The 27,067-nt window shown below is 57.0% G+C and overlaps 1 protein-coding gene across 1 annotated transcript in view; it reads right to left on the bottom strand.

Moving 5' to 3' along the window:
• The window catches only part of KCNT1 (potassium sodium-activated channel subfamily T member 1), a 68,602-nt gene extending 42,669 nt beyond the window's left edge, over positions 1-25,933 (bottom strand). Inside the window, exons 1-2 of the mRNA XM_022578181.3 lie at positions 25,713-25,933; positions 14,651-14,809 (exon numbers count right to left, since the gene is read on the bottom strand). Of these exons, the coding sequence (XP_022433889.2) occupies positions 14,651-14,809; positions 25,713-25,822 (269 nt within the window). The 5' untranslated portion in view covers positions 25,823-25,933. The remainder of the gene's footprint in view (positions 1-14,650; positions 14,810-25,712) is intronic.
• Between the last annotated feature and the right edge of the window lie 1,134 nt (positions 25,934-27,067).

Here is a 27,067-nt window from a genome sequence, read left to right as displayed (position 1 = left end):
TGGCAAACGCCTCACGTCCACCCACAGGGAAGGCTCAGCGTGTCTAGCGCTTCCCACCCTGAGTGCTGTGTCTTTCCCGTTCTGGGTTTTGAGAATGCAGTGGGTTGGCAGGTCCCGATGGTGTCTGAGGTCCAGGGTCAGATCAGGTGACAAGGGCAGGATGTCCAACATTTTGTGTGGCGGGATCTAAAGACAAATACAGGCTGATGTGTGGTGGTTACGTCTGGGAGTGGGCTAGGGGAGGCCTTTCAACTGGCTGCTGCATCATTTAGGTAAGGTTTGATTTATTTTGAAAACAATGGTCCACTTCTATGATCCAGAGTCTAGTGGTATCTTCCTGTGTGGGGAGGACAGACAGCCCTCCTGGGTGGACCAGTGGCCCACGGCTCTGCATCCCCAGGGCACTGTGAGGAGTGTCCAGTGGGCAGGCTGGATACTCCCACGTGAGGCGAGGCAGGGAGAGCAGACCGAGGCCCTGAGGACTCCCAGCACTGCTTGCTCCCACGGGGCTCAGGCAGACTCAGACCCCATGGCTGTGTGTGGTGGGGTAGGGGACAGCCAGGAAGGTCGACTGCTCCTTTTGCTCAAGCACTTTGCACCTTCTTCCAAAGGGCTTCATTCCTGCCACACAGCAGCCCTGTGTCATTCTGTGTGTGGGGACTGCTGGCTGGGTGGGGGTGGGGCAGGCTGGCTGCAACTAAGGAGCCCATGTGCCGCAACTAAGGAGCCTGTGAGCCACAACTAAGGAGCCCACCTACTGCAGCTAAGACCTGGTGCAACCAAATAAATAAATTAAAAAATTAAATTAAATTAAAAAAAAAAAAGCCCGTCGCAAAAGGACAAATCCTGTAGGATCCACTTATCTGAGGGACCTAGAATAGTCAAATCCATAGAGACAGTAAGGAGATGGTGGGGGCCAGGAGCTGGGAGACAGAGTTAGTGCTTAATGGGGACAGAGCTTCAGTTTGGGAAGATGGGAAAGATCTGGAGATGGATGTGGTGATGGTTACACAACGACGTGAATGTGCTTAAAGCCACTGAGCTGTGCACTTAAAGTGGTTAACATGGTACATTTTTGGTGTATTTTACCACAATTCAAATAAACAATTTTTTTAAAAAGAAGGAAGGAAGGGAGAGAGAGACGAGAAAAAGGGGGATAAAGAGAGGATGGACTTCATAAGACAAAGAACCTGGCCAACAATAAAACATGACTAGGAGCAGAAGGAATTCCCTAAACAGGCTTCAAGCACTAAACCCACTGGACAGGGACAAGCTCAAAAATGAGATATGTTGGTATCTCAACAGAGTGAGGGAAACAGGGAGATGACGGAAGTTTGGAGACAAACCGAGAGCCCAAACACTGAATCACGTGGGATCACTAATGCACCCAATCCAGAAAAGATGTGACTGAAAATGGAGTTACTGACAGAGGGATGGCCCTGCTGGCACAGAAGCAGATGCAGGGCAGAGGCACAGGAGCTGAAAGCGGTGGGAACACTCACGCAAAGAACTGCTTGTGCCCTGGATAGAGGCCCCGACCTATTTTAAGTATTTAAAACACATTCAGAAAGTACTGAGAAACATAACGATGAAAGAGTTCCAGGAAAATAAGGTACAGGATGTGCCACACCCAGATATTGATTCCATTAATCTACTGCGCTTAAAGGATAAAGAAAGAATTCTTCAGGCAATAAGACAGACAATGCAAACCAAGTGAAGGGTAGAGCAAGTTGGCTTCAGGGGCTGGGGGAGGGGGCGGGGAGTGAATGTTTAATGGGGACAGAGCTTTGGTTTGGGAAGATGAAAGAGATGGATGGTGGTGACGGTTGCCCATCAAGAATATGCTTGGGCTTCCCTGGTGGCGCAGTGGTTGAGAGTCCGCCTGCCGATGCAGGGGACGCGGGTTCGTACCCCGGTCCGGGAAGATCCCACGTGCCGTGGAGCGGCTGGGCCCGTGAGCCACGGCCGCTGAGCCTGCGCGTCCGGAGCCTGTGCTCTGCTATGGGAGAGGCCAAAACAGTGAGAGGTCTGTGTACCGAAAAAAGAAAAAAAAAAGAATATGCTTACTGTACTTAAAGACAAAGACTGTAACAAGAAGCAAAGAAGGGCATTACATAATGATCAAGGGATCAATACAAGAATAATATATAACAATTATATATGCACGCAACAAAGGAGCACCTAAACACATAAAACAAACATTAATAGACACAACGGGAGAAATTGACAGTAACACAATAATAATAGGGGACTTTAACACCCCACTTAAATCAATGGATCAGACAATCCAGACAGAAAATCAATAAGGAAACACCGCTGGTCTTAAATGACACATTAGACCAGGTGGACTTTATATATATATATATAGAGAGAGAGAGAGAGAGAGAGAGAAAGAGAAAGAGAATGACTCATCCCAAAGCAGCAGAATGCACATTCTTTTCAAGTGCATATGGAACATTCTCCAGCATAGATCACATGCTAGGCCACAAAACAACTCTCAGTGAATTTAAGAAAACTGAAATCATATCGAACATCTTTTCCAACCACAACAGTATGAAACTAGGAAAAAAACTGCAAAAACCACAAACACGTGGAGGCTAAACAATATGCTACTGAACAACGAATGGATCACTGAAGAAATTAAAGAAGAAAATAAAAACATACCTGGGGACAAATGAAAATGGAAACACAATGGTCCAAAATCTGTGGGATGCAACAAAAGCAGTTCTAAGAGGGAAGTTTATAGTGATAGTGATACAAGCCTATGTGAGGAAATAAGAAAAATCTCAAATAAACAACCAAACTTTACACCTAAAGGAACCAGAAAAAGAAGAACAAACAAAACCCAAAGCTAATAGAAGGAAAGAAATCATAAAAATCAAAGCAGAAATAAATGAAGTAGAGACTAAAGAAATCAATAGGAAAGATCACTGAAACTGAGAGCTGGTTCTTTGAAAAGGTAAAGAAGATAGATAACCTTCAGCCAGGTTCACCAAGAAAAGAAGAGGGAGGGTCCAAATCAATAAAATTAGAAATGAAAAAGAAGTTACAGCTGATACCACAGAAACACAAAGGGTCATAAGAGATTACTACAAACAATTATATGCCAATAAAATGGACAACCTAGAAGAAATGGACAAGTTCCTAGAAATGCACAGTCTCCCAAGACTGAACCAGGAAGAAATAGAAAATAGGAACAGACCAATTACCAGTAATGAAATTGAATCAGTAGTAAAAATCTCCCACAAACAAAAGTCCAGGACCAGACAGCTTCACAGGTGACTTCTACCAAACCACTAGAGAAGAGTTAACACCTACCCTTCTCAAACTATTCTAGAAAATTGCAGAGGAAGGAATGCTTCCAAACTCATTCTATGAGGCCAGCATCACCCTGAAACCAAAACAAGACAAAGATATCACAAAAAAAGAAAATTACAGGTTAATATCACTGATGAACAAAGACGCAAATATACTCAACAAAATATTACCAAACTGAATTTAATAATACATTAAAGGGATCATACACCATGATCAAGTGGGATTCATCCCAGGGATGCAAGGGTGGTCCAATACCCACAAATCAATCAATGTGATACACCACATTAACAAATTGAAGAATACTAACCATATGATCATCTCAACAGATGCAAAAAAACTTTTGACAAAATTCAACATATTTTTATGTTAAAAACTCTCCACAAAGTGGGTATACAGGAAACAAACCTCAACATAATAAAGGCCACATATGACAAGTCCACAATTAACAACATAGTCAATGGTAAAAAGCTGAAAGCATTTCCTCTAAGATCAGGAACAAGACAAGGATGTCCATTCTTGCCGCTGCTATTAAACACAATATTGGGAGTTCTAGCCACAGCACTCAGACAAGAAAAAGAAATCCAAATTGGAAAGGAAGAGGTAAAACTGTCACTGTTTGCAGATGACATGATACTATACAAAGAAAATCCTAAAGATGCCACCAGAAAACTGCTAGAGCTCATCAATGAATTTGGTAACATTGCAAGATACAAAATTAATATACAGAGATGTGTTGTACTTCTATACACTAACAACAAACTATCAGAAAGAGAAGTTAAAAAAAATCCTGTTTACCATCACATCAAATAAAAATACCTAGGAATAAATCTAACTAAGGAAGTAAAAGATCTGTAAGAAAACTGTAAGACACTGATGAAAGGAACTGAAAATGACACAGAGGTCAAGATATATCATGCTCATGGATTGGAAAAATTAATATTGTTTAAATGACCATACTACTCAAAGCAATCTACAGATTCAATGCAATCCCTGTCAAAATACCAATGGCATTTTTCACAGAACTAGGACAAATAATTCTAAAACTTGTATGGAAACACAAAAGCTCCTGACTGGCCAAAGCAATCTTGAGAAAGAAGAACAAAGCTGGAGGTATCGTGCTTCCTGACTTCAGACTATACTACAAAGCTATTGTAATCACAACAGTATGGTACTGGCACAAAAACAGAAATATAGATCAATAGAACAGAATAGAGAGCCCAGAAATAAACCCACACACTTATGGTCGGTCCATCTGTGACAGAGGAGGCAAGAATATACAATGCAGAAAAGACAGTCTCTTTCCCAGTGGTGCTGGGAAAACTGGACAGCTACATGTAAAAGAATGAAATTAGAATGCTCTCTAACACCATATAAAAAAAAAACTCAAAATGGATTAAAGATCTAAATGTAAGCCCTGAAAACATAAAACCTAGAAGAAAACAAAGGCAGAACACTCTCTGACACAAGTCGCAGCAATATGTTTTTGGATTTGTCTCCCAAGGCAAAGTAAACAAGAACAAAAGTAAACAAATGAGACCAAATTAAACTAAAAGCTTTTGCACAGCAAAGGAAGCCATCAACAAAACGAAAAGGCAACCTACCAAATGGGAGAAAATATTTGCAAATGATATGACCAATAAGGAGTTAATACTCAAAGTACATAAAGAGCTCATACAACTCAATAACAAAAAAAAACAAACAACTGGATTAAAAAATGGGCAGAAGACCTGAACAGACATTTTTCCAAAGAACGCATACAGATGGCCAGCAGGTACATGAAAAGCTCAACATCACCAATCATCAGAGAAATGCAAATCAAAACCACAATGAGACATCAACTCACACCTATCAGAATGGCTAACATCAAAAAGACCACAATTAACAAATGTTGGCGAGGATGTGGATAAAAGGGAGCCCTAGAACACTGTTGTTGGGAATGTAAATTGGTGCAGCCACTGTGGAAAACAGTATGGAGCTTCCTCAAGAAGGTGAAAATAGAACTACCATATGATCCAACAATCCCACTCTTCTGGGTATATATCCCCCAAATCCTTGAAAACACTAATTCAAAAAGATACATGCAATCCAATGTTCATAGCAGCATTATTTACAATTGCCACGATATGGAAGCAACTAAGTGTCCATCAACAAATGAACAGATAAAGAAGACGCATGCATAAATACAATGGAATACTAGTCAGCCCTAAAAAAAAAAGAATGAAATTTTGCCATTTGCAGCAACGTGGATGGACCTGGAGGGTATTATGTTTAGTGAAATAATTCAGAAAGAAAAAGGCAAATACTGTGTTATCACTTATATGTAGAATCTAAAAATAAAATAAAGGAATGAACATAACAAAACAGAGACTCAGAAACAGAAACTGACTCTGGCCCTCCCACCTCCCTCTTCAAAAAGCCCTGTGATCCCATGGGGTCCACCCAGATGATCCAGGACTGTCTCCCCATCTCAAGATCCTTAACTTCAACACATCTGCAAAGCTCCTCTCGTCACCTAAGACACTTGCAGGTCCCAGGCATTAGGACATGTACATCTTTGGGAGGGGGGCATTGCTCAGTCCATCACACATGGTGAACCTATGTAACGCCATTAGTCAATACATGAAACCCAGAAAGAGTAGTCCAGAAAAACACCTTCAGCTGTCATCCTTTGAGGCTGCTATAATACACTTTGAAAACTGGTAATTAAATGGAAAGGATTGAGCGTGTTTTCCTGCTTTCTCAGCAGGAATTATGTTTCGGGGTGTACAACTAGCTCCCATTGATGTAGGAAAACCACCAGTTAAAGAAGAATGTGGCTTATACTCAAGGAGGGTGGAGCAGAACCGGAAAGGAGCTTGTCCAAGCCGCCACAGAACGTGGGGTCAGGGAGGACGTCCGGTGGGGTTGCCACCCTTAGCTGCACCAAGGAGGGGGAACGCATGGTCGTATGACGACGGATCACCTTGCACAACTGCCCAGTGCAAGGGCTGGGCTGTCATCGTTAAGCCATCGTGTCCCTCTGGCCATCTCTAACGGAGGGACAACCAGGACATGGGGCAACATGGGGACGGTGGTGGCATTAAAACCTTCTCTTGCCTGAAACATTTGAGTTCCGTCCACGAGACCTTCAGATCCAACATCCAGTGTACGGGAATACTGGAGGCGGAGCAACAAGCTGAACCACCCACCAAGAGGCAACCAGACACACAGACGGCAGAACATTCTGCAGGACCAGAGGCCTGGCGTATCAGCTGCCTTTGCCGTGTGACAAATTGCCAACTTCACAGCTTAAAGCAACATATACCCGCAGTGCCGAGGTTAGAAGACCGGGTGTAGCTTAGCTTGGTGTCTCGCTTAGGGTCCCACGCATCTGAAATCAGCATCAGCAGGGCTGAGTTTCCACCTGGACCCCTGGGGAAAATCCGCCTCCAGGTGCATCCAGTTGGCTGGATTCAGCTCCTGGCGGCTGTAGGACTGAGGTTCCCCTTTCCTGCTGGCTGTTGGCTGCTCAGCCCCTAAAGGCTGCCCTCCATCCCTGGGCCCCTCCACCTTTAAGGTGGCAGTCGTGGGTCAGATTCCCCTGTGCCCCAAATCTTTTCTTCCACTTCCAGCCAGGGAAAACACTCTTGCTTTCAAAGGGCCCCTGTGACCAGAAGGGGCCCAACCTCCTGGTGATTAACTCAGCCAACTGGTTAGTAACCTTACTTATAATGCAAAATTGCCATGGGTATGAGCTTCCTATGGCTGACGTAACAAAGTACCACAGTCTGGATGGCTTGAACAACAGAAATTCATCCTCTCCCAGTTCTGGAGGCCAGAAGTCCAAGATTAAGGTGTCAGTAAGGCTGGCTCCTTGTGAGGCCGTGAGGGAGGATCATTTCAGGTCTGTCTCCAGATTTCTCTTTTTTAAAAGGTCACCAGTAGGGACTTCCCTGGTGGTCCAGTGGCTAAGACTCCGCATTCCCAATGCAGGGGGTCCGGGCTTGATCCCTGGTCAGGGAACTAGATCCCACATGCTGCAACTAAAAGATCCTGCACATAGCAACCAAGATCCCACGTGCCGCAACTAAGAGGCGGTGCAGCCAAAAATAATAATAGTAAAAAGTAAATGTTAAAAAAAAAAAGGTCACTAGTCATGTTGGATTAGGGCCCACCCTAATGACCTCATGCTCATGTAATGACCTCTGAAGACCCTACTTCCAAATAAGGAGATCCTGGGGGTGACATCTCACCATCTTTACCGGCTTGGAGATTAGGGTGGGGGACCTGGGGAGGCCACACCTGGTAGGAGCCACTCTGGATTAAAAGGAGTTAGTGAACCCTAATAACCAGATGCAACACAATATTCCTGGACCAAACAAACCAGCCGAGAAGGACAGGTTGGGGCCACCAGGGAAATGTCTTCCCCAAGCCAGGTATGTGCTGCCCCCTCCCTGGACTCCACCCTGGCTGCAGACCCAGAGCCAGGAGCCCTCATCCACTCCCCCCAGGCTCTTTGATCACCTCATGGGCACCACCCGGGGCTCCCCGACTTCTCAGGGGAGACGCCTCCTCTCCTCCCGCCCCCCCAGTGCAGACACGAGTCTCATGAGATGCCCCATAGATGCCACACGAAATCTGTGCTCCCCCAGAGGCTCCAGGGGAGGGTCCTTCCTGCTTCTTCCAGCTCCGGGCGGCCCCAGATGGCCCTGGCTTGTGGCCACATCACCCCAGTCTCTGCTCCGTCTCCACAAGGCTTTTCCTGTGTGTGTTTCTCTTCTTACAAGGATACCAGTCAGCGGATGTAGGGCCCACCCTAAATCCAAGATCATCCCATCTCAAGATCTTTACCTTAATTACACCTGCAAAGACCCTATTGCCAAATAAGGTCATGTTCCCAGGTGCCAGGTGGACATGAATTTGGGGGACACCATTTCAAAGCACTGCAGTGGGTCTTCAGTTCTTTCCTGCAGACCCCCTCTCCTGAAGTTCCCCCAATCAGCTGTGCGACCTTGAACAGGTCTTTTTCCTGTGGGATCTGCCTCTACTCACCAGGCGCCCGCACCGCGTGGGTGAGGGGAGAGGTGAAGGCTCTCCCTCCGGGGATCCTGGGATGTTCTTGGGGTGTAAGGAATTTGAAATCAAGGCAGAGCTTAACCCCGTGAAAGGTTACCGGCCATCTCTCTTTTTTTTTTTTCAATTAATTAACTTATTTTAGTTTTGGCTGCGTTACGTCTTTGTCGTGCACAGGCTTTCTTTAATTGCGGCGAGCAGGGTCTACTCTTCGTTGCGGTGCGTGGGCTTCTCGTTGCGGTGGCTTCTCTTGTTGCAGAGCACCGGCTCTAGGCGCAAGGGCTTCAGTAGTTGTGGCACGCGGGCTCAATAGCTGTGGCTCACGGGCTCTAGAGCGCAGGCTCAGTAGCTGTGGCGCATGGGCTTAGTTGCTCCGCGGCACGTGGGATCTTCCCGGACCAGGGCTCAAACCCATGTCCTCTGCCTCGGCAGGTGGATTCTTAACCACTACACCACCAGGGAAGCCGTGGCCATCTCTTTTGTAGCGTCCACCTTGTTTCCCCAAGCCTGCTGTGGGTGGAATGTGTGTGTCTCCCCAAACTCACACTGAAGCCCCAACCCCCAGTGTGATGGTGTTTGAAGGTGGGGCCTTGGGAGGTGATTAAAGTTAGATGAGGTCCCGAGAGTGGGGCCCTAAGATGGGATTAGTGCCCTTATGAGAGCACGTGCTCTCTGTGTCTCTGCCTGTGTCTCCCGTGAGGACACGGTGAGAAGGAGTCTGTACACCAGGAAGAGGTCCCATCAGGCCCCCCCTACCCCTGGCTGGTATCTGATCTCAGACTTCCAGCCTCAGAACTGTGAGAATTAAGTGTCTGCTGGTGAAGCCCCTAGGCTGGGGTGTTTGTCACAGAGCTCGAGCTGCCTGAGACCCAGCCTGGACACTCTCACCTCCCATTTTCACTCCAAGTGGATGAAGCCGAATGACACGTGCACAGAATTTTCAATGGCAAATGGCACATCGTGGGAAGCATATCAGGAGTGAAGGGAACCGCAATGTGAAGCAGAAACCGAGCATGGTTTCCGTGACACTGGAGGATGCTGGCCACCTCTCGCTGGAGTCTGTGTTCTGCTTTGCACTAATTGGGAGGAATTTAATTTTGATTCGTGCACACAAGTCCCCAGGATGCAGGCTTAGAGGCAAAGAGGTGCGCTGAGATGTCCAACACCAGGGACCGGGATGGGGACCCGGCTCCCGGGGACGCCCAATTCGCCATCTCAGGGTCTCCTGCAGTATCCTCGGGATGTGGGCAAGGGGAGCCAGGGCCCCTTCTCATCACAGAACTGCTAACACCTTGACTGGTGTACCCTAATCCCAGATCACTGAGAGTGTGGCTGTCTTCCAGGTGCAGACTCAGGTCCAAGAGCCCCGCCGACCTGCCTTGGTGTCCACGGGCTGGTGTGGAGGTGACCACACCGCTGCTCACACCTGTGTGCGCCCCTCCATCACCCACACCCTCCCCGTCCCGTTTGTTCTTATTCCTTTATCCTCCATCTTCTCGCTGTCTATCCCGCCTGCTCCTGGCCTCCCAGGACCGGGGGTGACCCAAGCCCCCACACGCCCACCCAGAGGGAAGGACACAGGGTTGGAGGAAGGCGCGACCTGCCCCGGGAGCCCCGGTCACTCTCTGCGGGGGGGCCCCAGGTGACAATGGGGAGAACTAGACCTGGCCCAGTCCTACAGTGGTGTGGCAGAGATGCAGGCAAATGAGCCCCAGGCCCGGAAAGTGCTAGAAAGATCGATATAAATCTTACCCCCTTGGGACACAGCACACAGAATCGGCTAGGACCTGAGCCTTTCCTTGGTCTAATCATGCAGACAGAGGAAAGTGAGTCCCCAAGAGACACAGGGACACTGAGAGAGCCGCCTGGCAGCGTCCGGGTCAGCTCCCAGTGTCCATGCACCCAGCGCGCTCGCCACTGTTCTGTCTATGGTTTAAAGTCAGAAACCACAGAGACGGAGGCAGACGGGAGAAGGCAGAAGGTGTGCAGCTGCGGAGGACGTGGGCGGATCCCGGGAGGAGGTGAAGGACCCTGGGCTTAGGTGGGAGGGAGCTGAGGTGAGCACAAGCGTTTCAGGCCTGGGCTACAGAGGAAGCTGGGAGTGTTGGGGGCCCACTGGAGAGGCTGGCGTGAGGGCGGGCAGCCGTCCAGGGCGCAGAAGCAGCTGCCCCAGGGGTGACCAACTTACGCAGGGAGGGGGTCCGGGAGGACCCCCGGGCCTTGGGCCTGAACACCCAGGTGGCTACTCTGGGCTGGGGAGGGGCTGTGGGGGGAGGTGTGGCGTCTGGCTTTAGACCCACACTCCGGGGTGCTGGACGACATGTCCCCTGCACCCCAGCACCATCCAGTCCTATTCTGCATGGAGCTGAAGGTGGCAGGGGACCCCCCAATCTGCCTGGGCCCCACCAGCCTGCGCCACCGCCATTTCCCAGGTGGGCTGTGTCCTCCAAGGCCTTCAGGTCTGTGACGGACACAGGCCCCTGGCCAGGATGGGGCCGGGATCCCACCTTTGCCCCATCCTGACGGCTAAGCAGAAGCCAGGCCCTGGGAATTTAAAGGTAAAACCAGGGGCTTGAACTCAGCCCCCGCGCAGGGAGAACCCAGGGGACCCCGGGGGGCTGGGCCTGCTCCAAAGGCACCTCTCTGAGCCCTGCCTGCCCCTCCCGGAGCCCCTGGGGGCCATGGCTGCCAACAGTGGCTCCTGCAGGGCGGGGCAGGGGTCTGTCCTCAGGGCGCCGCCCGCAGCACAGGCCTGCCTCCCCACTTCTCGGCTTGCTGGGTGAAACAACACGGGGTGCCGCTCAATCCCATAGCAGCAGCCAGGCTCCATCCTCTGTTGCTGGAAGAGCTCAGGGAAACACGGAACAGGGCCCTTCTGGGCAGCGCTCTAACCCTGGAGGCCTGGCCTCCTCACCTCCCTGCAGCCGCGCTGCCCCGGAGCCCCCAGAGGGGCGCACACACCTCCCCACCCCCAACCCCGTCCTCCACTAGATGCCTGGAGGGAGAGGGGCACGGACCCTGACGTCACCTCCCGCTGCGGGCTGGGGTCCTGGCCGGACAGGCAGCTGGTCCCAGCACACGAGCCAGGAGAACACCTGGCCGGGCCTTCTCCTCACCTGTGGCTCTGCCCACCCCAGCCTTTGGCTGGTTCTAACCCTCATGGGAGACGAGCCTGTGGTGGGACAGCCCGTGTCCCCCGCACCGCAGTGCAGAGAGGGTGTGAGGTGTGGCGGCTGGCTGAAGCCTCGTGTCCATGTTACAGACCAGGAAAGGAAGCAACACTTAAAATGACCAAAGCCCCGTCTGCAAAGCCCTTTCCCGCTCCCCTCGCAGCCGCCTCTTCCAGGCTGGGCCACAATTGGCCCTCTGCAGGAGGCAGAGCGGGCATGGGGGCTCACCGCCCAGCCAGGCCTGCAGCCCCTGAGCCCCACAGGGGGCCCTCAAAGCCCCAGGTCCATCCTCCAGGACCAGGTGCACCAGGCACACTGGAGGGTCCGCTGCGGACGGGGAGGGGCCTCCTGGAGCTGCCCCTTGGCTCCTGGGGCAAAGGGGCAGTGAGCTGACCCGGGACAGGGCAGGGAGCCCCGAGGCCTAGACCTTGGAGGGTCCAGGTCTAGGGCTTCTGCCTAGAGCCCTGCTCCCCAGGAGCCCTGAGACCCGGCCACAGGCAGTGATGAGGGTCCCCTAGGACCCTGGCTGCCCCCTGAAGGTGAGCCAGTCCTGGCTCTGCCTGCCTCCTCGCTGCCCGCCCTGCAAGAGGCTGGCGAGCAGTCTCCTTCGCTCACGTGGGCTGAGCCCCCCCTCCCCCCAAGGCCACGGTGTGTGAGGCTGTGGTGACTCATGGCTGTGGCTTTATTCCCCTGGAGAACAGGAAGCCCACAGCCCTGGCCGCCTACCCACAGCCTGCCAGGAGTCGGGCAGCAGCGCCCCCGCTCACCCCACAGAGGCTGCCCTGGGGCACGTGAGTGGGGCTGGAAAGGAGCCCAGGCGGCAGGGACCCAGGAGCACGCGCGGGAGGGCAAGCACAGCTCTCCTCCCCGGACCCACGACGCCCCCCGTCTGCAGTGCCGATTCGCCCAGGCCACCGGCCCTTCCTCCTGCAGCCCCAGGACCCCGGCCCCGGCCCAGCCCCGGGTTCTGTGGGACTGTTCCTGGGGCACACGGAAGCACGGGCTGAGTGCACACGGCCCTGCTGGTGGGGCAGGCTGGCGTCCTTGGCCTCCAGCCTCTCGGGCCCTCCGGCCACCCCACAGCCTCTCAGCCCCAGTGCCTGCTCCCTTCCCTCACCCGACGTACAGACACATCCTTACCACCTCTCCACACGTGCAGCGCAGGGTCTCCACGCCTGTCCGGGGACCGCGGGGGCCTGTCCTCTGGAGGACTCCCCCCGCGCCACACACACACACACACACACACACACACACACACACACAGCCCGTCTCTGAGCACCATGGGCACACAAGCACAAAGTCCCTGGGCCCAGCACACAGGAGACTTTCCCCCTGAACACAAGGCCGAGGAGGACAGAGACTGGGGGGTTGCCAGGAGCTGCAGGGCAGTGACTGCTCACGGGTACGAGGTTTCTGTCTGGGGTGATAGAATGCTCTGGAACTACATAGTGGTGATGATGTATATGTACCAAATGTCACTTTATATTTTAGGTTTTGTATATTTTACCACAATAAACCCCACCCTCCCAAGCCACAGGGTCCAGAGCACGGTGGAGGATTCAGTGCCAGCTTCCCATTTCCCAGGGGACAGGGACAGTTCCCTCCAGGCAGACACACGCCACCCTTGGCTGACGGCAAGGACCTGCCATCCACTCCTAAAATCTAAGGGATGTGTCACTGCAATTACATCAGTTGCAGTCACTGGCATTTCTGGAGCATTTGGAGGCCCCAGGCCCACTCGGGGAGATGGATGCTGTTTCCTGCCCACCTCTGAAAGAACCTCTGGGGCTGCTGTTATCGAGAATTAATCAAGTCCCAGCGGAGCAGGCAGTGAGGGCCTGGTGCTGACTCAGGAAGGTGCTGAGCTCACGTCTGGCTTAGAGAAGTGCCCAGCCTTGCCCTCCTCTGCCTCTGCCCACCCAGGTAGCTAAACGAACTCTCCACCTGGCTGTGTGTTTTCGGGTGGGTTTACCTATTACCACAGTACTCAGTCCACCAAGATAAAAACTACACGGCCTTAATGTGCCCCTCTGCTGGGTTTGCACCCTTGGTTCTATGTGGGTGAAGCCCTTGGGTTCCATCTCTCCTCCTGATTCTACCTGGAGAATGCAACTGAATGCTACGGGAGGTCTGGAAGGATATTCTGTTTCCGGCAGTCAGAATGCATTTTAAACTCACTTTCCCCAAGTCTCACACACAGTCCTTACATGCTGGCCTCCTCCACAAGCACGATTTCTTTCCCAGCTACAGCTTCAGCACTGAATTATTCTGAGAGCCTGATCTGTGCCCTGACGAATTCCAACCTCACGGACTTTACGTGCTAACTTGAATAACTGCACTGTTGGGACAACTGCAGATTCACGAGCCCAGTTCAGGGCTTGGTGGGGAAGGAGACCCGCAGACACCGGGGCCCCTCCCCCAACACACTGCAAGGGAAGTGGTTCTGGTCCGAAGTCCCACAGGCTCCAGCGTGAGTCCCTGCACGCATAAAGAACTTCCCCCGAGGCTGATGGAGCTATGGTGCTGGGTGTTTACTGAGACAGCTATTTGGGGAAAGGGCAGAGAAAAGCAACATTTCTCCCAGTTTCCTGCCAGCCTCCTCAGCACATGAATTATTTCCAAGGGCTCATTTTGCTGGTCCTCTGCCGAAAGACTCAAGTTCATTTTGCTTTGTGCCCCCAGGAGAATCCGAGGTGAGGGCACGTTGTCATCCCTGGTGACCACAACATGAGCTCCCTTAATTAATAATAAATGACCACAGCCAGCGTCTGGAGGACGCCAGCCCTCAGCCAGCCTGCGGGGCTTCGCCACGTGGCGCTTCCGGCCCTGGCTTGTGCCCCAAATCAGCAGAGCTGCCAGAGGGACTGGGGGCCTGTGGGCAGAGACGGAGAGGCTGGCCCGGGGACTGGTCTCTGGGACTCCCCAGCACAGAGCCTCCCGTCTCATCGTCAAGGCTCCTCCCGGGAAAATGCTTCCCACCCTCCCCACCCCCCAACTTCTCGGGGTCCCGGAAACCCGGGAAAGTTGAAGGGCGCGGGCCCCAGGCAGCGCGGGCGCAGCGGCGGCCTTCAGCACCACGGACAACTCCGCGCGCCGACCCCCCGCCCTACCTGTCGTCGTTCTGGAAGGACTGGTCGCCCAGCAGCAGGTCCCGGAAGCGGTACCGCGGTGGCAAGGGCACGAGCTCCGAGTCCAGGTCGCTCATCTTGAGGCTGACAGTGTCCAGGAGCGCGCCGTCCCCGCGGCCGCCGTCCCCGGCGCCGGGCTGCCTGCGGGCACACGCCAGCGCCCCCTCAGCCTGCGCCCGCGCTCGCCGCGCAGGGCGGCCCCCGGCCAGCACAGCCCCCGCCCGCCCCGCCGCCCCCGGGCCCCCCAACCCCCGGCCCGCGCGCCCAGCCGCCCCAGGCCCGCCCCGCCCCCCACGCGCCTGGCCGCGCAGCACAGCCCCGCCGCTGCGCCCACAGCTGCTGCCGGGCTGCGCGGCCCACTCCGAACAAAGCACCTCCAGGGCGTTGGGGAGGTCCACCACTGCCGATAGCAGGGGCAGGCGCTCACACCACCCCCGATGCCGCGGGGGCCGTGGAAGCCCTCCCGGCTCCCCCCACGCAGACTTTGCCAAAGCCGGCTGCGCAGCCTTCCTCAGGGTCCAGGACACCCAGCTCCCCATCAAAGACCCCCTTCCAGACCCTCAGGCTGCTGAGCTCGGGGGAAGCGACCAGGAGGCTTACGAAGAGGCCCTCATCTGCGGCCTCCCTGGGGCCAAGCAGCTCAGCTCGGATCAGAGCCTGCGAGGGGGTGTCAGCAGGGGAGGGCGGGATCCCTTTGCCCAGTGTCACCAGGATTCTGAGGCCACAGAGACCCCTGTCCCAATCACCTGGCAGTGGTAGAGCAGGGGTCACACCCGGTAAACCGGGAGGGTCCCTGGCAGTCTGCAGCCTCCTGGGGCACCGACATTCGTCTTCCAGGGCTCCTTCCCCTTTCCTGCCCCCATTCCCACACCCAGGTGAGCTCTGGCTACAGTTACCCTCACGCACCGAGGCTCCCAGTTCCCAGCGTCCAGGGCAGCAGCCCCCAGGGCCGTCTGGACATCACAACAGGCCCTCTCTGCCCTCCAAGTCAGAGGCTCGCTAGCTACCCCTGGAGCCACAACACAGTGGTGCCGGACGCAGCAGGGCAGCTGCACACCGGTAACTAGTTAACTAGTGGGGATTCTCATTTCCATGGTGCAGGTGGGCAGGGCCGGGGCCGGGCCACCAGCGCAAGTGGGAGTCAGGTCAGACCCCGGGGACTCCCGGCCCTCTGGCAACCACCTGGCCTTCCAGGTTGAGTCCAGCCCAAGGCCAACCCTAGGTGCTGCCCCTCAGCGCCCGGTGGGACACTGGTGGGGAGGCAGGAGTTATAATATCTCCCTGCAGCCTCTGCCCGCTGGGCTGAGCCCTCACTCACTCTTCTAAGAGCCAAGACCCCGGGGTCGGGGGAGCAGCACATCAGCTGTGACCCTTTAGTGGTGGACCCGGGAATGGCCTCCTGGGCCCCTTCTCAGTCACCACAGGAGGCAGGGCAGATGAGCTGGGGCGGGGGGGAGGTGGGTTCTCCCCACTGTCAAGCCCGTCCCCCCAAGGGACAGGAGGACGATGGAGGAGCCCAGCTCAGCCTCTGGGCAGGTGCAGGGGTCTGCTGACCACACTCACTCCCACGCTGAAAAACCACGGGCAGGCTGTACGAGAGGCTGGGAGGCCAGGGCCACTCACCTGGAGCACGAGGTCCACGCGGGTGGGTGGGCACTATGGACCCCTCCTCTCCCTCCCCAACCTGGGAAGGGCAGGCACATTCCCTGGGCCCCCACCGAGGGCCTGGCCCATGCCTCCCGACCCCCTGGACGAGCAGCAGGCAGGTGTCAGCCCCCCATCCCACGGCCATCGGGAGCTGCTCAAGGACCGTCCCAGGCCGAGGCTGCGAGAGACCACGTGGGCCCAACACGCCTGCGTGCTGTCCTCCCGGGTCTCGGGGTCAACCCCGAGGATCTGGCAGCATTTGAGAAATAACATTTCCTTAATTGCATCAGCGTGGCTGCATGTTTTTCCTTAGTCACAAGCTGGTGGGGCCGTGGGTAGGGGCACGCAGGCGGGGGAACCACACGGGCTGAGGTTGGGGGCTCCATCTTCTTGCTTTTGCCCCTTTCTTGCCAAAAGCCCCTTTCAATGGAAGAACCCCAAGAGGCTGCAGCTCCCCGGGCGTGGCTGCCTCTGACCCCCTCCCCACTCTGACCTGCTTTGGGTTTTCTCTCCTGGCCTCAAGGCCCGGACACGGCAGGGCCCGTGGAAGCGCTCGGAACCCAGGGCCGCTGTTTGCTTCAGGGGGACACAGCGGGGGTAGAAAGTGCACGAGGAGTCAGAAGGCCAGGCCCCTGCCCACACGCTGTGGCCTGGGGAGGATGACGGGGGACGCTGCCCTTCTTCCCTGACGGTGCTGCTGGGACACCGGACACTGGAGTGAGCACAGGGTGCAGAGCAGATACCCCACAGGCCTCCTGGCATCATGCCTCGTTGCACCAGCGGAGCCGAAAGCCCACATGAACCTGAGTGTTTGTTGTGCTGGCCAAGAACCAGGGCCCCAGGTCTCCTGGAATGGTGCCACTTGTAGGAGGGAGGTGGCTGAACGAGGGGGCTGGCTGAGGCCTCTCTCCAAGCCCAAAGGCTTGTGTCGCTGAGAGCTCTTGGGCATGCAGGAGTGTGGGGGGTCCCATCCCCCTCGGAGCTGAGATGGTCCAGGTGGGGCAAAAGCAAGGCCCCACCTCTGCCTCCTCGTCTCCCCTTCCCACTCGCTCTTCCCTGCGGGCCCAGAGGGGCCGGGAGGAAGTCTGGGACCCCCAAACCACGCCCATTATCCTTTCTGTTCTGTGTGCTGGCCACATGGAAGAACGGCCGATTTCTATGAGAACTCAGTGCTTCGGTGGCATAAAGAAGGCGTCCATCTCCCCGGCCCTAGCTTGCCCTCAGGACAAGGCATGGAACTTCTTCTGTGCGACTCACCAACACCCTGCCGAGCCAGGGCAGAGCAGCCCCCTCCCCGGCAAGGCCTTGGGGACTCTCAGGGCCCGTTGGCATAAACCCGCAGGCCCAGGGAGCCACCAAGGGTCCTGATGACTGAGCGGGCTCGGTCCTGCCCCATTAGTCCATGCTGGGTGGCCCCATGAAAGTCACTTCACCTCCCTGAGCCTCAGTTCCCTCATCTGTAAATGAATATCCTGACGCCTTCTACCTTTAGCAGGTGACTGTAAAGATGTAAGGAGACAGCAAGGTTGAGGTGTGCAGTGTGGTATCTAGCACACGGGTGCGTAATCCACGTCAGTTTTTAATTTGGGGCTGGTGAGCTAGCAGTTTGGCCAAATTCCAGTGGACAAAGGGTCTGACCCCAAGCGTCAGGTTCCTGGGATGGCCAGCTCCCCATCACGGTCTCCCCAGTTTGGCCGGAGGCCCCTCTGGGGGGCTTAGACTCGGGATGCCGACCTACGGGATCCAACAAGGGAGGCTAAGGAGGAGAAAGGAAACCAACACCCGGCACACACGGCGGGAAGTCATCTCCCAGTTTGGTGCACATGTGCTCACGTGCCCTGACCCTCCGGGCCCAGGGGAGGCAGAGCCAGGGCCCCAGCACCCAGTGCCAGCCGTGTGCCAGGCACTGTGAATGCAGCATGTGGCACAGAATCCTCAGAACCCCGCGTGCAGCCAGGACTCCCCGTCCCTCCGACGGGAGGTGAGGACCTCTGGGCTCACACAGCCTAGGAAGAGGCCCACAAAGTGGGGCGTGGGGAAGCCAGGTGCACCTGATACGGGGCCGTCCTGTTTACCAGCAGCTGCACTGCCTACAGGCGGCCAAGGGGAACCCCTCTGAGGGCCAGGACTCCTGCTTCCCGTCCCTCCCAAATCCGCCCCCTTGGTGGTCAAGGAGTCAAGCAAAACTGAGGAGGGTAAAGTGGTCAAAAACCTGCTTCTCCGGCCAAAGGCCCCAGGCCCCAGTAGTTGCACAAGTTCTGCCACCTCAGTCAAACCATTCCAAAGCTCAGAAACAGAAGCGACTTTGCTTATTCTCCTAATCCCATCACCCAAATCAGGGGCAGGCAACACCAGTGTATATGTGAGACAATCTCCCTTAATGCTCTGGCGCAAGAATCCTAAGTAAACTGCTACCAATGGAGCGCGGTAGCGCACAACAGCACCGCACCAGCAACACCAAGTGGGGCTTACCTAAAAAAGAGGGCGATATACTCCACCATGCAAAGAGACTAAAGGAGGGCTTCCCTGGTGGCGCAGTGGTTAAGGATCCGCCTGCCGATGCAGGGGACTCGGGTTCGAGCCCTGGTCCGGGAAGACCACACGTGCCGCGGAGCAACTAAGCCCGTGCGCCTCAACTACTGAGACTGTGCCCTAGAGCTCGCGAGCCACAACTACTGAGCCCACGTGCCACAACTACTGAAGCCCGCGCGCCTAGAGCCCACGTTCCGCAACAAGAGAAGCCACCACGACGAGAAGCCCGCGCACCGCAACAAAGAGTAGCCCCTGCTCGCCGCAACTAGAGAAAGCCCACACGTAGCAACGAAGACCCAATGCAGCCAAAAATAAATAAATAAATTTATTTTAAAAAAAGAAATTAAAGGAGAAAATCCACATGATCTTGTGAGTAGATACAGAAAAAAGATTTGTTAAGACCCCCCCAAACCCATTAATACATTAGATATAGGGGGAGACGTTCCTAATTTGATTAACAACAACCAAAAAAAATCCAGGCAATGGAATCCTGGAGGCATTCCCACTCCAGTTGGGAACACCAGAGTCTGCCCACCACGATGGGCGTCCTCGGCTCCCACTGAGACGAAGCAAAGAGTAAGAAAAGGAAGAGATGGGGCTCTCATCGTCTGCAGCAGGCATCACCGTTTGCCAAGAAAACCCAAGAAAATCAGTTGAAACCTATTAGAACAAAGGAGAGCATCTAACGGGGTCACACAAACCCAAGGCAGGAGCGACAAGGCGGTGGCAGCATCACGGGAGGGAGGGCCTGCTCACGGCAGCCGTGCAAACTCAGGAACCGGGGCCCCACCTGCCACCGGCCTCCAGGACCACTCAGAGCAACGGCCCACCGCTCTCCGGCGCTCTCACCGACGGCAGGAGGGGGCCGTGCTCCCAGAGCTCAGCAACCCTCCTCCAGAGGAAGGGGCAAAGCTGATCAGCTCCCGCCAATGCACACGCTCATCTTCTCAGAACCTGTTTCCGAGATTCACGCTGAAGGATAAATATGCAAGACCTGCCAGGACAGGTGTAAGAGCGAAACAGAGAAGGGACGGGCCTTGCCAGCTGTCAGGGCTAATTTACAGCTCCAGCAACGGGATCTCTAGGGCTTGGTATGAGAGAGAACACAGAGCAGGGGAATTCAGGAGAGAAAGGAGGCCTCGGGAGGGACATCAGTAATTCAGTGTTGCTGTTGGAATGAGAGCAGCCCAACCCATCCTCAGGGCCTCTCATGGGACGCTCACAACACCCTGTGTGGTGGGAATGGCGTCCCCCCAGTTTGCTGACGGGGAAACAGACGCCACAGAACTGAAGTAACTCAGCTGCCTGGGCAGGGCCAGTGCCGGAGCTCAGGTACTCTCAGTGGCTATGCCATCTGGCCACGGGCCTTCCGTCAGCTAAAGAAAGACCCCAGCTCACAGCCCCCAGACGAGGAGGAGCCTGGAAGAGAACGCAGGGCAAAGATGCGTGGGGTCCAGAGGCTTCTTGTTCAGCAAGAGAGACGTATCAATGCTTCCACGTGGGAACAAGATGCTTTTGTTTAAAGACACGCTGATGAAAGGGAAGAACAGTGAGAGAAATCAGGTCGGTGCAAGGATGCCTGCAAGTCACGCAGGAAAGACAGACAGGCAGAAGGAGGCAAAGGACGAACGAACAGCAGCTCAAAGAAGAGAAAACAAAACAAAAAAGTCAACTGACACACACGTGAAGGACCTGCTGCCTCCCCAGCCACTAGAGAGACAGCCCAGCAAGTACCATGATGGGGGGGGGGACTCTCTGACCCCGAGACTCCAGCTGGGACACCCTCCTCTGTGCCTAGGACGCTGGGCACAGACCCTAGCTTCACGATGACCCTGCAGACGGCCCGAACGTCCGCTATGCAGGACATGCTGCGCTGTGAACACGCAGGTCCCAGTGACCCGAGTGGACACGTCTCTACAAAAGAACAGCTCTCTCAAAGGATCCCATTTAGGTTAAAAACTAAACAATCTGCTCCGAGAGGACCCCAGTGAGATGGGGCTTTCTCTAGCTGCCTGGCTCATACCAGGTGTGCAGGATGTCCCCACCGCACAGTGACAGCTCGGCGGGCGTGGGGGTGGTGAACGGTGAGCTAAGGGCTGTGCCTCAACCTTGCTGCTACACCAGGAGACGTACTGAGCAAGGCTTGAGTTACTGGACGTGAGAAGCGCCAGGATGACCTTCCTCTCCCCACGCATCACCAGGCTGCAGCCGCAGCCCCAGTCCTTGTCCTGGGCCCAGCCACGGGCCGGTCTCTGCGGAGGAAGGGCATATGACATCCTGGGGAAATGTCCCTTCTCCCCCCCAAGGCTCGTTTATAAAGGAGTCCAGATTGCTTGCAGTGCTCAAGCCAACCCGGAGTAGGACTGAGGGACACCCCCCTCGGGCTCAAAGACATGCTCCCTCTCCTCAGATGCATTCTTCAGTAGCTCACACTTGGTTCAAAATTTCCAAGGAAACTGGAGATCTATGACTGACAAGAGGGATGGGGGATGTGTGCACGTGTGTGCACATGCGTGGGTACGCATGGACCTGTGTGTGCGCCTGCGTGCACACAGGCGTGGATGTATGCATGCACAGTGCACACGCATGCGCACACACGTGTTTGCCCGCACATGCGCACACATCCCTGCCCAGTGCCCCGCAGGGGAGTCCTGCAGACGTCACAGCACCACCAGGGTCGGGGAGCAGACAGTCGAGCGCTGGGCTGGGTGCCCGGGGAAGCAGAAAACCGCCGAATCCCTCTGCTGACCGCGACACCCACCATAATAAAAAAGCTAGAGCTGCTCAAGCTGCCTAGAGCTGGCGGGGGTGCACGTCTGGGGAAGGACCACCCTCTCCCTAGGGGAGGAACCTTTGAGTCAACGCCGTGGACGGCTGCTCGCCGCCGTCTCCGAGCTGCATCAGATCCCAGAGGGGAAGCTCAGAACACGTCGTCGTTGAGCCAAATTCAAGCTGGAGAGCTATCGAAACAGACACTTCATAGCAGCTACCCCCTGGCACAAAGCCAGCCCAGAGGACAGCGAGGAGGGGCCTGGTAGCCGTGTGGCCACGGGGCCTTGGGCGTGGCCACGGGGGCGCCATCACCACCCCTGGCCTTCCCCAAGCCGTGGGCCCGCCCCCTGGACACAGGGGAGGCAGAAGCCACGGGGATTGCAGTTCCCACCCTACCGGCCGCTCACCTAGGCTTGGATCTACCTCTGGGGAGAGCCCATGCTGCACGCCCCCGCGGGGGACGCAGTGTGCCCGGGTCCCTCAGTGCCGGGCAGCGAGCCCACGTGCAGATGGCAGACCCAGCACTCACCCCCTGGGTGCCCGCCCCCTGGCTGGGTGCGTGGTGGCCACTGGGAGGTGCCGGGGGAGGCCTGGGCCGAGCTGCAGGGGGCTGAGGCGGAAGGCTGCCCTGTGTGCCCCACTCCCATGGCCGTGGGACTGGGGCACCACCGTGTCCCTGCTCAGCCACCAGGCTCCAAGGGCTGGCACGGCCTGCCGGGGCACTCTGGGCCTTGCCTGGAAGCTGAGGCCCAGGTGGGGACACCCTGCCCACACCTCACACCCAGCAGGTCCCTCTCCTTAGAGCCTCACGTCCCGGAGAATCCAACTCCCCGGCTGGCTTCCCTGTCCTTTGTCCTGTGACATCTGCCAGGACCTCCAGGGTCAGCTCTCCCAACACCCTAGGAGCCCCCATGTCTGCCAGATGGGGTGAAATTCCGCACTCGCCTGGCACCTGGGGCCTCCGTCCCTGATTTAAGACTCTGAGCTCTTCCCAAGATCAGACACCTGCCGAGAGGTGTCCCGCAGCGGCCTCTGGCCCAACATCCAGGGTCTCTGTGAAGATGGCTGAAGGCCCACGTGGGGCCTGCCCCAGGGGCGGGAGGCTGTCCTATGGGCAGGAGGGGCGTTTCTGGTCACGTCATCGTCAACGTGCAGGGCAGCATCCCAGGCCCGCAAGGCTGGCACTGCAGGGTGGCCTCCAGGGCTCACTGCCCCATGCAGGACAAGCTGGCCACAGCCAGAGAGACTGCACAAGGGACCCCTGAACATACCCCCTGTGGGAAGTCTAAATCGCAGAGCAGACCTCTTAGGAAAGGCCTTTCCAGGAACCCCAGCCCGGAGCTGGCCTACTGACCCTGCCTCGTCCTCTGCAAATGGTTTAAACTTGCCAGCGTCTAGTACGGGCCTCGGCTACGGGCCAGGCCTCCCCATCCCCGAGCACGGTAGGAGGAAGAGGTTTTGGTGAACATGGGTGGCCCATCCGCACACACAGCCCACAGAGTTCCCACGACTCCTTTAAAAGCGCCCGTGCCCTCAGGCGCTGCCCCTGGGCCAGCACCCATCTCGGGGCTCCACCCTGGGCTCCACACACCCGGGCACAGCTTGCAAATCCCCACATCCTCTGGACGGAAGGAGAAGCCTCAGGGCAGAGTTCATGATTCAGTCACGAAACCCTCTAACAAAGCACGACCCCTGCCGAAGCAGGGTCGTGCCAGGTAACTCGGGGTTAGTCAGACACATGGACAGGCTGGGACACCCGTGTGAACGGTGGACGGAGCCCGCGTGAGCGCACAGATGACACCCACGGACCCGCGCTGGACACAAGCCGAGCTCCGAGCGGGTACCCCACCCCATCCCCTGCTCACTCACCTCTGTCCTCCCGAGCTGTGGCCGTAGCCACCCCGGGCCGAAGGCAGACCCCCAAGTTCCCTCTGGCCCCCAGACCAGGAAGCTGCCCCTCCTGCCGGACAAGACTGGCCTGTACCTCGGGCCTTGGGAACCTTTTCCCACGGATCCTGGGCCACTTCCTGCTGCCCCGCAGGCACCGCTCCCTAATATGGGCCGGGAGGGCTGGCCGTGACCTCCAGCCAGACATGCACCCTGGCGGGATGCCAGCCCTAGATCTGCGCCTTCCACCGTTGGGGCCCAGAGGGTCCCATGCTGGCCCTGGGTAGGCAGGGCTGTTGGGGGACCAGGAGGTTCCAGTGGGAAGGTGCAAAGCTAGGACTCTGGTTTCCAGGGCTGACCCTGCTGTGAAACCTGGTGCAGGAATCCACCCCTCGAGCTCCACCAACCTGGATCCTCACCCACCTACACGGGGTCTTCCCTCTCCGAGCTAAAGCCCACATCCCTGAGCTGCCAGCCTTGGCCTCCACTGCCCCACCCCACCCCAGCCAGGTTCCCCTCTCAGCCAGTCTCCCCTGCTCTGGGCAGGGGGTGGGGATCTCTACCCCGCCTGACCTTCCTGGTCGGGGGGGGGGTCCCTACCCAGCCTGCCTGACATACCCTTGGCCCTGGCAGCCACTCCACACGTGTCTGAAGCATGACGGCAAATCACTGCAGGGTCAGAGGTCAGCTCCGACCAGGGGAGAGGAGCGCTGTCCCTGCGGACGCAGAGCCATCTGGGGGACCGAGCCCCTACCTCGCCTGCAGCAGGCAGTCAAGTAGGGCAGGGGAACTGGACACGGGTCGCCAGAAAGATGGGTGACACCTGTCCGAGCAGGGAGATGGGCAGAGAGGCATCCGAACCACGTCACAAGACCCCTCTCTGGTCACTTATTCTGTGCCTGACAGACGCCACCTGGTTGATCCCTCAGGGCAGCCCGAGGGAGGTCCAGGCTGTGCCCACCTCACGGGGTGAACTCCACTTCCCAAGGATACCACCTGCACAGCCTGCTCTCGGGGCCCCTGCCTCTCACCCAAAGCTGTGCCCCCAGGACCCCACGGGTGCCAGGCCTGCGCTGTCCCTGCAGAGGGACCACCTTGACCCTTGACATGTGGCTGGAAGCTTCCCCTTCCGGTCCTGGTCCCTCACCAGGAACGGCCCTTAAAGACCATTCGCTCGACCACTCACTTGGCAAGCTGGGAAGCCAAGTCCCACAAGGAAACAGCCGGAGCACCTGGTCTTGAACCCCGGCATCTACCCCTTCTCCGGCCTTAGAACAGCTGACCGAGCGGGACCCAGAGTCCAAGGTTCTGCCCAGTCAGGGAGGGTCACACACAGGGCAGCGGCTGTGGGTGACCTGGAGTCTGGGTCCTGGCGCAGGGTGAGGGGCAGACGTGTGTGCCTGTCCTCTGGGGCTGGTGGGGTGGGGAGAGCGCCCCGAGGACAGGGCCCTGGGGCAAACCCCCATCGGGATTGTCACCACTCTGCCCTTCCTGGGACGCCCACCGGCACGGTGCCCTCTGTGCCAGTCACCTGGACAGGCAGGAGCTTCGTGGCATCGTGGGACACTGCACAGGGAAGGTCGGCTCCCAGGCCACCTGGAAGCCCCTGTCAGTTAATTCTCTCCTCACACAGATGAATAAGCAAGGACCCTGAAAGACACGTGACCAGCTGAAAATCACCAAGCAACTAGAACCCAGGACTCCTGCCCTTCATCTGACAGCCCACCGGTACCCCACACCCCAAACAAGGCTCCTCTTAGGAGGAGCTGCCCTTGAAAACCCACTTCTACCTGGGGAAACCTGGCCCCTGTGCCTCGCTGGGTACAGCGCTGCCACCCCCACTGGCTCCTCCCCCAGGCTTGACCAGAGAGGGAGCTGGGAGGCCAGCACAGCACCTGGCCCCTCTGGCATGCCAGGCACTCCAGCTTCCTGCCCGCAGGGTCTGCGCCTCGTGGTGCCTGGGAGATGCTCACAGCCCCGCAGGTAAGAATGGCCACACTCTGGCCACCTGCTGGTCATCTGAGTAAGGACTCGCCTCACTGCGACCGGGTCCTGAAGGGCACCCCTGTTCCCCACGCTCCCCACGCTCCGGGGTCCTGGGGAGCAGGTAGTCCTGGGAAGTGGGGATTTGAGGATGAGGGGCCCTGGGGTGGCACGAGCCCCGTCCGGGGTCCCTCCACGTGGGGGAGGGCACTGCAGACCGTACCTGGCGGCGCATCGGCCGTCGTCGAACACGAAGGTCCGGTTGGTGTGGCCCCCGCCGCGCGCCCCCCTGTAAACACCCCCCGGGCTGTGCGCCCCGTCCGGGAGCGGCATTGGGCTGGCGGCGAATGCGACTCGGAGCGGAGGAGCAAACGAGTCGGGAGCGATTGGCGACTTCTTCCCCCGCTTTGCCCTGAAACACTTTTCTCTGGTTACGGTGGGGGTGGGAAAAAAGAGCCTGTTCCAGGGTCGGTTCCGGCGCCTGTGCTGGAGCGCCCCCTGCCGGCCGCGTCGGGAACCAGGCTGGGGACGGTGTGGGGGACCGCCCGCATCCCACCCCGGGTACCCATCTCCATCGCGACGCTCGGCGCCCCCGTAATCCCGGGAAACCGGACAGAGGCTCTTTAAAGGCTAGAAAACCCTAAGAGCGCCCCCAGGGGCAGGGGTGCGTGGTGGGAGGGGCTCCGAGAGGGCTGGGGGCCTCTGGGCGCTTCCTGTTTAAAGCGCGAGCATCGGCGATGGCGCCTGCGCTGCTCGATCCTGCCCTCGCTCTGAGCCGCTGGGAGGGGCGGCCGATCAACACCTGCCCCGCCCCCATCCCCCCACGGCACCTGTCACTCCTGCAGAGACCTGCACCCAGACCCCGTCTGTCCGTCCTCGCGGCACACCTGGGAGGCCGCTGGGCCCGGAGAAGGAAGGGAGGTCGGACCCCTGGAGGCACGAGTGATCGCACGCTGCCACCTGCCGCTGCCGGCACCTCTGCCGCGCGCGCGGCCGCCCTGCTCTGCTCTCGCCGCAGCCCCACACGGAGCACCTGGCAAACAGGCAGAGGAGTGCCCGCAGCCTGCTGCAACCCCACGACCCAAAGGAAGGCATCCAGGAAGCGGGGGGATCCGCTGGAGGGCCCCACACGCTCACACTGCCACCCTGGCTCAACTGCTCCCCGCCCCCGCAGGTAGAACCCTCTATTCTGTCCCCAGTGCTGGCCTGGCCCTCAGTGAACCATAAGCGTGGCGGAAACACAGAGGAATAGACAGGGAAGGGAGGCGTCTCCCAAAGAAGGGCGAGGGACTGCGGCGTCAGGCGGGGGTGGGAGAGCTGAGCCAGCATCACCCGCGCGGCTCATCTCACCTCACGGCCTGGGGCACCAACCCAGCCACCCACAGCAGGGTGGTCAGTGCAGGGGCTGTCAGGGCGGAGCTGGGCCAGCTGATTTGGAGGGTGCATGGCATGTACTTCGTGGTCCTGACATCTGCAGGAGTCTCAAGTCCCATCCCTGTTTACTTCCAGAAAACAGCAAGCTGAACAGATACTGTGTGTATGTGTGTGTGTGTGTGTGTGTGTGTGTGTGTGAACTTG

The sequence above is a fragment of the Delphinapterus leucas genome, chromosome 6, assembly GCF_059928025.1.
Source record: "Delphinapterus leucas isolate spDelLeu-1000000601 "Yukka" chromosome 6, BTC_Dleu_Yukka2, whole genome shotgun sequence".
Classification (NCBI taxonomy): domain Eukaryota; kingdom Metazoa; phylum Chordata; class Mammalia; order Artiodactyla; family Monodontidae; genus Delphinapterus; species Delphinapterus leucas.
This window is presented reverse-complemented; position numbering and strand designations above follow the sequence as displayed.